The 12,140-nt window shown below is 33.6% G+C and overlaps 1 protein-coding gene across 11 annotated transcripts in view; it reads left to right on the top strand.

Moving 5' to 3' along the window:
- The window catches only part of Tcf12 (transcription factor 12), a 339,696-nt gene that overhangs the window by 228,362 nt on the left and 99,194 nt on the right, over nt 1-12,140 (top strand). For all 11 annotated transcript variants that reach the window (XM_048793154.1, XM_048793153.1, XM_048793152.1 and 8 more), the window contains one exon: nt 1,069-1,133. In XM_048793154.1, the coding sequence (XP_048649111.1) occupies nt 1,069-1,133 (65 nt within the window). The remainder of the gene's footprint in view (nt 1-1,068; nt 1,134-12,140) is intronic.

Here is a 12,140-nt window from a genome sequence, read left to right as displayed (position 1 = left end):
TTCTTTGAGGAATCTCCATACTGCTTTACAGAGTGGTTGCACCAATTTGCAGTCCCACCAGCAATATATGAGTGTACCTTTCCTAACATCTTTTATTCTTGATTATTGCCATTCTGAATGGAGTAAGATGAAGTCTCAGTGTAGTTTTAATTTGCATTTCTGTAGTTGCTAGAAATGTTGAACATTTTCTTAACACTTGGCCATCTGATGTTTGAACTGTGAATATTGTCCCAACATGAACTCTTTTACATTGCTGCAACAAATATAAATTGACACAGTGACTTCAGAGAATAGTAATGAAATATCTGTAAAGCTGAAAATGTGCATCCTTTAATCTGCAGTTTCTACTTCTCTGTGTCTGTCCTGGAAAAGCTCTCATATATAAGACATGTGCAAGGATATTTGTTTCAACATTGTTCATGATAACAAAAAAAGTAAACTGTCTCTTAGTAGGGGAATGATATTTATTTGTATAATGAGACATTTTATAGCAGTAAAAATGAATGAATTATTTTCTTTGATCTACATATATCTCAAAATCATAATATCACATGTAAGTTTTAAAAGGGTTAATATCATGTAATCCCTCTGTTTAAGCATATTAAACTCAAACAGTAATGCATATCATTTAAGTGTGTGAATATTTATTTCAAAGTGCAAAGTATACGTGAAGATCATACTAACTTTATGACAATGACTACCTTGGGGTGTAGATTAAGTTGTATATGTACCATTTTAATTTCTTAGAGGAGAATGTTTCCATTTGAAGCAAATATGGGAAAATATCATTCTCAGTGGTGCCTATTTAGATGTCTATTCTTGTTCATTCTTTAGAGTGTATTTTCAGTATTATACATTGAAAATAAAGTATTTACATGCTATTTTATGTCAAGAAATAATCTAACTGAAACAAAATGATTTTTACTTATTGTATTTTATTCTCATGTTTCTAATTTGGTCTTTCTACTTTCAGACCCTTAAATATACCTACCATAAATAGTCTAGAAGTCGAATTAATTGTCAATGAGTGAAGATTATTTATATAAAGTTATTTTCTTCATTTTATAGGGAAAACATCAGAGAGAGGCTCATTTTCCCTGTACAGCAGAGACACCGGATTACCAGGCTGTCAAGTAAGTTTAGTGAATTAAAAAAAAAAAAAAATGAGATAAGTTTTACACACCTAAGCAAAGGCTTTCTTAATAATAGAGAAGTTAGGAATTTATCTACATTATTTCACCATTATTTCTTCATTTAAATTTTTACTACATGTGGTGGTGTTTTAGCAGTTAAATATATTTTCTTTACTCTTGCTCCCTCCCTTCCCCAATTCCAACAGACTGGCTTTATCATCAACAGTTTTCATAATCCACTTCCATTTTAACTACAAACAAAATAGCCAAAGTTCTACCCATTTCTAAAATGCTTATCAAAGCTAGGCACGGTGGTGTGTACCTGTAATCCCAGTGACGCAGGAGCCTGAGGCAGGAGGAGGATCATTAGTTTGAGGCCAGCCTCAGTGACTTAGATAGACCCTGTCTCAATAATAAAAATTTTAAAAGGGTAGAGGTCAGGGGATATACTCAGTGGTAAAGCACTCTGAGGTTCAATCCCCACTACTAGTAAGTAAAGTAAAATGTCTATTATTTCTGAAGGTGGTTTTTAATAATTCCCCATAGAAAAACAAAATTGCCGGTATGTAATATGAAGCATATATGATTAATCTCAATAGCTTGAATATCTATAATGTCAAACACACAGTTAACATTAGAAGTATTTTCATTTCTGTGCTGTATGTCACCAATTTTTTAGGTTTCCATCTTTGACTTAGAAACTTTGTTTTAGCTTCTCTACATTCATCACATGTTGCATTTCTGCTAATGGCCATTTTCTCTGTGTTTTTCCCCCTATCTTTTCACTGAGAATCCTGAACTTTAAATTCACCTGCAGATTCCCTCAGAATCAAGCCAAAAACAATAAAAAGGAGAGGCAGCATATATTGTTTGCTGAGAACTTTCCTATTTAAAGACCTTCTAAGGATAAAAATTTATCTCTTTCCATTACAGGAATATATTTATACTTAGAACATTTTCATAAGCATTCTTAGTTTAGTTTCAGATTTTTTTTTCATATTAACCCAGGTAATAAAACCACTTTCCTTACAATGAAAAAAAAAAAAGAATATATTGTTTATATCCATCTGCATTCTTCTTGTGAGACCTACTTGGATTTTAGACATGAGCATATGAGCTATTCTTAACTGTTATATGAATAATACTCCATTTGATACATATCTCATAATTGTATCATTATCTTTAAGGGAGTTTTATGTAAGATTCTTTTTTATGATATGTCTTCCTATTATAAAATAATGTATTATAAAAACTGAAGATCATCTTGTCTTTCCCATTCCTGGCAAACTCAATGGAAAGGTGTGTTCTGAAATAAGTAATTTTTTGACTACAATATTCCCCCTGTATCCATGGTCTTGCTATCTGTGACTTCAGTTGCCTACAGTCAGCTTCAATCTGAAAATTCCAGAAATAAGCAATTCACAACTTTTTAATTACATACTATTCTGAGTAGTGTGATAAGAATATTATTTTGTCCAACCTACCATCCAAATTATCCCTTTGTTCAGTGTATCCACACTGTATACACTACTTGCCTATTAGTACTTAGTAGCCATTTTGGCTTTCAGATTCTTTATTGTGGTATCTCAGGGCTTTTCCAGGTATGATGGTGTACACCTATAATCCCACCCTCTTGGGATTACAGTAGCTGAGGCAGGAGGATTGCAAGTTCAAAGCCAACCTCAGCAATTTAGCAAGACTCTGTCTCTAAAACAACAACAACAACAACAAAAACAGGCTGGTTGGGAGTGTAACTCAGAGGTTAAGTGCCCTTGGGTTCAATGCCCAATACCAACAACAAAAAAAAAACACCTTTTTTTTTCATGGTGCTAATAATTGTTACCTTCTTTTCCATGTATTTGTTAATACATTATTTCATTAGAGTTATTTAAAATATATATCTTTCTGTTATAACCAGTGTTATACCTTATCAGCTCTTACCAACTCACAAAACCCAAACTTTCATCATATTTATAGGAATATTGCAAGGTGATTGATATCACTTTTTAAAATATTTTGTAGATGTTGATGGGCCTTTATTTTATTCATTTACTTATATGTGGTGCTGAGAATTGAACCCAGTGCCTCACACATGCTAGGCTAGTGCTCTACCACAACCCCAGCCTCATATCACATTGATATCTTAAAATAGAATATCATGAAAGTATTTAACACTGTGGAAATTAAAAAAAAAAAAAAAAACTACAAATTGAGGATTGGGGTTGGTTTGGTTTTTTTTTGTTGTTGTTGTTTCATTTTTGTTTTTAACCAGTTGTTAATCATTTACCAGCAAACCACTCATGAAATTACAGGTTACACAAAGGGTACTGGAGGTTTGATCCTTAATACCACATAAAAATAAACAAATAAAGGCATTCTGTCCATCTACAGCTACAAAACAAAACAAAATTTTTTTAAACTTATAGAAAGGGCTGGGGTAACACAAAGCTAGAATGCTAGGCAGGCATGCACAAGGACCTTGGTTTAATCTCCAGCACCACAAAAAAAAGCAAAGCAAAAGTTATAGAAGACCAAAAAATGTAAGTACCTATTCAAATCACAGTGGGTCAGGAGAAAAGCAGCAGTTGAACTTGTTTTTTGAAGAATGACAGTACCGAGTTAGACTTACTGTTTTTTTCTATGTAATTTTACCAGTATCTATTGATAAGAAGCATGATGTCCTCTCTTCTGAGCCAGATTAAATGTGGATCAGTGTTTGTCATATTTCTGTTTATAATTGGTAGGAGAACTCACTGTTTTAGGCTACAAATTATTTTTTGATTTTATAGTCTAAATTTGAATTTTTTAATGAGTTGGTTTGCACTTTGATTCTTATTTTTAATCTTAGCTACATCACTCTCATCAGAATTTTGCACGTCACTTAATCATCACTGATCTTCTATGAATAGGTTGAAAGCAAACCAAAATTTTAAAATCTAATTTACATCATTTTAACAATAAATGGTAAAAAATAACTACAAAGAGTTCTATAGTTTTGAAGTGCTCTGCAAACTGCCATTATAAATATCATCAAGTAGACTTGTCTCCTAGCCTGCTTCAAGGCCTTAAAATTTTTTTCACCAAAATCTTAGATCTATGGTAGCAGTTTGGTCAGTTAATATTGAATCTTGTCCTTATAGTTTTTATTTATTACTTATCACGTATATGAGATTGCTAGTCTCATTTCCTAATGATATAATAGAACATAAGTAAATATAAGTTGAATATAGTAAGAAAAAAAGGAATGTAAGATTCAGAATCAGTAGGACTAGATTTAAATCCTGTCTCTGTTTGATTCTGTCATATGAAAAATATGATCAGCAATTTCTGCTTCTATATACATTGTGGGTCTAGGAAGGTTAAGTTAGTGTGCTTATGAAGAGAAATTCATATTTCTCTTCAGACATCTCACATACTAAAATGTCTGATAAGTGCCTAATATTATTTCCAAGATATCTGTAAGTTTGAGAGCCACTGGTCTGATGTCAGTATCACTGTTAAACTTAAGGAAAGAAACTATTGTAAGCATTTTGATACCATAGCTAGTTAATCATAGTTAATGCTTTTATTAATGAGTTCTCACATTTCTCCCCTCTTAACAACGGTATTACTATTAATTAAAATTAATGGTAACCTCTACTTACATAATTTTCCTGTTTTGCTAAGGTGAATCTTAATAGTTTTTGCCAAGGTTGATATGCACCTACACCAGATTTAATTCTCATATTTAAAAAAAAAATTATTTTAAGCCTAGGTACATACCACTCTAATAACAGTAAATAGTAAACCTAAACCCATGTATGAGGTTTTTAGCTATGATATGACTAAACTGCAGCAAAACACAAAATTCCAAGTCTATACTCATAACTCCTTCCATTTTAATTTATTTGGTTGAGGAGAGGTTGGGAATTCATACGTTTATCAAGTATTCCCAGAAATTCTAATTCACATGGCCTGGGTTTTATGAATTGAGAAACCCAGCTTTTCTGTATATTCCAAATCTAAGGATATATGGGATATAAAAACAAAAGAAACCATAAAATTACTCTTTGAGAACTATTTATAAACATTTTAGAGACCAGCAGGCCTATGGAGATTAGAATAAGGTTATTGGAGTGTATGATGGGCAATAACAATACATATTGCTTTATACAAGATTTAAAGATAGTCAAGAATGATTCATTTTTTGAAAAATTGAAAGAAGCAAGCATGACCCAGAGAAGAAGCCCCAAAATTCAGCAGAGCAGAGAGAAGACTGTACTGCAGCAAGGACAGACAGCACCAGTGAGGACAGGAGGGCTCTTAAAATAAGAAAAAGAATTCATCACTGTGAAAGAAACAATGGCTTAGCTATTTATTATTGTTACTTAGCTGTGACTGCTGCAATTGCTGGCAGAAATTTTGATAGATGACACCAGCTGACTTGGGGCCTGAGTAAGTAAGCTCAGGAAATTGAAGACTCAGGAAAAAAAAAAAAGTATATTACTTCCATTCAAAGAAAACCTGTATTCCAAACAGTATTCGTTATTATGGATCAGAGAAGGAAAAAAACACACTTAATTGGCTGCCATTTTGTCTTTTCTGTTCACAAGTGACAAAAATTCAAGGAAATATAAATTAGTGACTATAAAATTATATCCACATACCACCTTGAAGCCATTTTTCTTCAACAAAATCCCCCAAGAAGCATTAACTCTGCTATTAATGTACATAAATGCAGCTGACGTACTGCAAAATTCAGGCTAATTTAATAATGCCTGATGGGCCTTACTTCATGTTAAGATGATGTAATAATATGTTGCTAAATGAGTCTCCTCATATTACCTTCACGTCAGTCTTATAACTGATGGGCCATTAAAAGGAAACTGGTGTAGCAGTGTTACCGGAAACATTGATAGATTATTCTACAATTGAATTTTTTTTTAATGGATTCAGCACAGAACTTAGAACCCATCATCTTTACTAAAAATAGGTATTTACTTTTAAAACTGCTATATAGGTTAAGTGAAAAATCCTTTTGTCATTACAAAGGTTTTCAAGTATTTTTTCAAGTAGTTTGAAAATTTTCTTAACCTAGAAGATGGCAGGGTCTGGTTTTTCTTCAGAAAGTTGAAAGTTTTATCTGAGTTAATACAGTATAACGTTGAGAAAATGACAAATTTAAAATTTAGCTAACTCTGTTATTTGAAAATTTACTCGTACGTATCATTTGCTTCTTTCTCTTTTCTTCCATTATCTTATAATGAGTCAATAATACATCAGGAAAACAAAAATGATAAATGTGTAAATACCTATCAAAAAAACTTCAAAATAAATAAAGGAACATTTGATAGAATTAAAGAGAGAAATAAATATTCATAATCATATTTGAAGATTTGAATACCTCTTTCACAGCAATTGACAGTATACTAGGCAAAAACCTTAGTAAAGACCTAGAATTAAGTAAATGATCAACAACTGAATAATATTTTTCTTTCACGGGCACATGTTACATTCAACAGTTTTGACCCATATGGTGGTCCATAAAATTATTGTCAATAAGGTATCTAGAAAAATACCAAATATTTGAAAATTAAGCAACACGTATCTAAATAACCCATCATTTAAAACAAACACACACACACACACACACACACACACAGTGGGCCAAACACAGTGGCTCTGGAGGCTGAGGCAGGAGGATTGCAAGTTCCAAGCTAGCCTTAGCAACTTAGCCAGACCCTAAGCAACTTAGTGAGGCCCTGTATCAAAAATTTAAAGAGCTGGGGATGTGGCTCAGTGGTTAAGCTCCCTTAGGTTCAATCCCTGGTGCTCCCTTCCCCCCCCAAAAAAAAAGAGAAATCACAAGGGAATTTAGAAAGTATTTCAAACTGAATGATAATGAAAATATGACCTAACAAATTTTTTTTAGTACAGCTGAAGCAGTGCCTAGAGGAAAAAGTATAACTTTAAATGCTTATTTAGAAAAGTGAATGACCTCAGATTCTTCCCTAAGAAACTGGAAAAGCACAAAGTAGTAGAAGGAAGTACTGAAATAAGAGCAGAAATCTTTTATTATTATTTTCTATTATTAATAGAAAAAAAACAAAGGCCCAAACTAAGCCTAAAATTATTTATTTGAAAAAATGAAATTAATAAATCTTAGACCACTTAACACAGAGAGGGAAAAGAGAATACAAACAATATCTGGGGTAAAAGAATATACTTGATGTATACAGTAAGAAGAGAATAAGGAAATATTAGTAACAATTCAGTAAATTTAACAAACCTCATGAAATAGACAAATTCCTTGAAAAGTATTTACTGAAAGAGACAAGATAAAATCTGAATAGATGAATCAGTATTAATGAAAATGAATTTCTCTCAAAAACCTTCCTAAAAAGAAAGCTTGCAGGTCACATAGTTTCACCAGTGAATTATTTTTTAAATTCTTAATGGAGAAAAAAGTAACAATACTACTACTGATCTTACATAAACTTTTTTAGAAAATAGAAGAGAGGAGGAAGAGCAGCTCAGCTTATTTTTTGAGGTGAACTATATACCCATATGGTTTGTACCAGAAATGAAAGTTTGGTTTAAATCAATCTATGGAGTTCATCCTATTAACAGGTTCAAGGAGAAAATCAGTATGAATATTTCCATTGGTACGGAAAAATTATTTGACAAAGTTGACTACTCGGGATAAAAATCTTACAACAGAGTAATAGAAGGCTGCTTCCACCATTTGATAAAAGACATGCATATAAAACCTATGGCTAATAGCATACTTATTGATGAAAGACTAAAGGCTTTTCCCATAATACCAAATGAAAGCAATCATTCTGGTGTCCCCATCTTCACTTCATATCCTGGCTAGTGTAAGAAGGTGAGAAGAAAAGGACATAACAATTGAAAGGGAATAAGTTAAGCTGATAATGTTTATATGTATAGGAAGTCCTAAAGAATCATCAAGAAAATTTCTAGGACTCACAAGTACTTTTTGGTCTACCACAGATACAAAATCGATTAAAAAATTATATGGGTGCAGTGTGTGTTCTTATAATTCCAGCTACCTAAGAGGCTGAGGTGGGAGGATTATGTGTTCAAGGCCAACCAGGGTGATAAAGTGAAAACTGTCTCAAAATATATATTGTGTTTCTATACATTGGCAATGAGTGAATGGCTAGAAAATGAGATTAACAAAACAATGTTGTTCATTGGTAGTATCAGTGGGCATCAGTACTCATGGATAATTTTAACAAAAGATTTTAGCCAAGCATAGTGGTGCATGCCTGTAATCCTAGCAATTTGGAACACTGACGCAGGAGCATCACAAGTTCTAGGCCAGCATCAGCAACCTACCAAGGCCCTAAGCAAGTTAATAAGACCCTATCTCAAAATGAAAAATAAAAAGGCCTGAGTATATAACTCAGTGGTAAAGCAGCCCTGAATTCAATTCCCCAGCACCCCTCTCCCAAATTTTAAGGCTTCAACAATGAAAATATTAAGCACTCCTGTGATAAAATAAAGAAAATCTAAAAACCATCACTTAAATCTAAATATTGACAAGATTATTTAAAAGTTCATTTTAAACAATGGATTTACCTCACCTGACTTCATGGTTTACCACAAAGCAGTATTAACCAAAACAAAGATGGTGTGATATTTATATAAAGATTAATAAGCAGCCCAAGGAACAAACTCAGAAATCCAGAAAGGAACCCACATATATATGGCAGATAATGTTTGATAAGAGCACCACAGCAATTCAATGGTAAAAGAAAAATCTCTGTAACATATGGTACTGGAGCATGTATGGGGGGAAAAAAAGGGAAAATTATTTCTTACCTTATACCATATAAAACATAAATTTGAAATGGATCATAAACTTACTTTGAATCCTAGAATAACAAAGCTACTGGGAGGGAACCAGATAAATATCTTCATCACCTTGGTTTAAACAAGTATTTCTTTAAAAAGACAGAAAGCATGAAACATGAAAGGAACATTGATGAATTTAACTTAATAAAAATTTAAAATTTGTACTTATGAAACACCGTGAAGAACATGAAGCGGGGAGTGTGTGTGGTACTGCACATCTATAACATATAAGCTTCTTGGGAGACTGAAACCAAGCTACTACTTGTGCCTAGGAGTTCAAGGCCAACCTGGACAATATAGCCTGAACCTATATCTTTAAGTAAAGGAGAAAATGAAAATTCACCAACTAAGATACAATATTTGCAATCTTCTAACAGATCTTGTATGTAGAATATATGATGGTCCCTGACAACTCAATATAAAAAGATAAGCGACTCAATTTTTTTAAAAATAGGTAAAACACTTGAGCAGATATTTCACACACACACACACACACACACAAAAAAAAAATACAAATAGCCAATCATCTTGTGAAAACATCAGCATCAGCACATATAAATTAAAACTATAATGGCATATCACTACACACCCACCAGAATAACTAAATTTTAAGACTAGAAACATCAAATGTTGGCAAAGATATGGATCAACCTGAATTATTCTTTTACATTTCTAGTGGGTCTGTAAAATGGCACAATGACTTTAGAGAACTGATGACAGTTCTGCTTCATGACTTAGCAGTTTTGCTTCTGAGTGTTTATCCAAGAGAAATGATAACATTGTGCACAAAAACCTTTATCAACAATATTCATAGCAACTTTATGCATCTTATTTTAAAATTGGAAAGAAACCCAGGTGTTTATTAACAGAATGGATAAATAATCTCTCATTTTCATAAAATGAATGCTATTCAACAATAACAGCAACAGAAAAAGAATGATCTAATGATACATGGCAGCAACATAGGTGACTCTTATTAATGTGCCAAGATCTCAAAAATACATAGTGTAGAATTCCATTTGACTAACTTCTATCTATGTTGATAAAAATCCAGTCAATGGTTACCTCTGGGAAGAAGATGTAATTGTGAAGGACCTAACGAAGCATTTTGGAATAATGGGTGTGTTTTGTGTCTTAATATGTATTCTTCAAAACTGACTTGAGTAAATATATCTTAAATATGGATGTTGTATATATACATAGTTTTAAAAAATAAAATGAAAAACATGACATTTACAAACTTGACATACTTAGAAATAAATTTTCACAAAAGATATGTGAAATCTTGATACTGGAAACTACTAACCAGGGCTTAGAAAAAATTTAAAGCCTCAGCAAGTGCATAGGTATGTCATGTTCATGGATTCAAAGAGTATTCTTAAAATGTCAGTTCTTTCCAAAGTGATCTGAAGACTTAAATGCAACCCTAGTTATAATCCCAATAGGATTTTCTTTTTGTAGGAATTAAGCTTTTTCTAAAATTTGTTTGGATATACAAAGAACCTAGGATACCCAAATCAGCTAAAGAAGCAAAGAGCAAAGTAGGGCTGGGAGCAGAGGCACATGCCTGTAATCCCAGCAGCTCAGGAGGCTGAGGCAGGAGGATCAAGAGTTCAAAACCAGCCTCAGCAATTTAGCAAGGCCCTGTGCAACTCAGTGAGACTCTATGTCTAAATAAAATACAACAAAGGGCTGGGGATGTGGCTCAGTGGTTGAGTGCTCCTGAGTTCAATCCTACTAATAAAAACACAAAAGGGGGAGGGGGAAGATTTATGTTAACTAACTACAAGATTTAGTAGAAAGCTACAGTAATTAAGCAATATGCTACTGAATTATCCAGACTAAGATATCCACTAAGATGTCAACAAAATAAAGCCCAGAAGTATACCAGTTATTATGGGGTCTGTGTGATTTTTCAGTAGCATTGCCAAAGCAGAATAATGGGACAGAAAAGATTTTTTTGAAATAGTGATGCAGTAATAAACGAATGGGTACTCACATGGACAAATGTGAACACGAGGCCTTCTTTCATACTAAGCGCTAACAATTATTGAAGATGGATCTAAAACCTAAATGTAAAAACTAAAACTACAGAGCTTTAAGAAGTAAATGTGGGCTGGGGCGGTAGCTTAGTTAGTAGAGTCCTTGCCTAGCACGTGTGAGGCATTGGGTTCGATCCTCAGCACCACAAAAATAAAATAAAGGTATTGCATCCATCTACTAAAAAAAAAGAAAGAAAAAGAAGAAGAAACAAAGGTAGCTGGGTGCTGTATCACATGCCTGTAATCCCAGTGGCTCCAGAGGCTGAGGCAGGAGGATCACAAGCCTCAGCAACATAGTAAGACCCTGGGTAACTTAGTGAGACCCAGTTTCAAAAAAGCGGGGGATGGGCTAGGGATGTGGCTCATTAGTTGAGTGACCCTGGATTTAATACCTGGTACAAAAAGTGTGTATGTAGAGGGGAAGTAGTAGTAAAGGCCTCTGCTTATCAGAAGACATGGGTAAATAAATAATAGACAAGCCACAATCTAAAAGTTAATATTTTCAAAATATATATTTAACAAGGGGATGGTATCCAGGATATATAAAAGCTAAGCTGGGTCATGGTGGCACATGCCTGTAATCCCAGCAATTAAGGAGGCTGAGGCAGGAGGATCACAAGTTTGAGGCCAGCCACAGCAATTTAGGGAGGCCCTTTGCAACTTAGTGAGACACTATCTCAAAAAGGGGAGCTGGGATTGTGGCTTAGAGGCATAGCGTGCGCCTAGCATGTCTGAGGCACTGGGTTTGATCCTATGTACCACATAAAATGAAGATATGGTGTTCACCTATAACTAAAAAACATTTTTTTAAAAAATAAAAAGGGTTCTGGATGTAGCTCAGTGGTAAAGCACCCCTGGGTTCAGTCCTAGTATCAAAAAACAAAAACTCTGCATGGTCACCCAAGGTAGTGGGATGTTTAAATGCAGTGGACTGACAAGTTTACAATGCCTTTCTAGACTTGTATTCTGTGGTCATTTCAAGAATAGTATCATTTCTGATTGGCAGTGTGATTAAAAGCTGTTGTTTAAAAGATAGTTTTGGTGTGGCATCCTCTTTCTCTCTCACTCTTTTCTCTCTCTCTCACTCTTTTCTCTCCCCTCTCCC

Source organism: Marmota marmota, unplaced genomic scaffold, assembly GCF_001458135.2.
Source record: "Marmota marmota marmota unplaced genomic scaffold, marMar, whole genome shotgun sequence".
NCBI lineage: Eukaryota > Metazoa > Chordata > Mammalia > Rodentia > Sciuridae > Marmota > Marmota marmota.
Note: the sequence above shows the minus strand (reverse complement) of the source record. Positions and strands in the feature narration are given on the sequence as shown.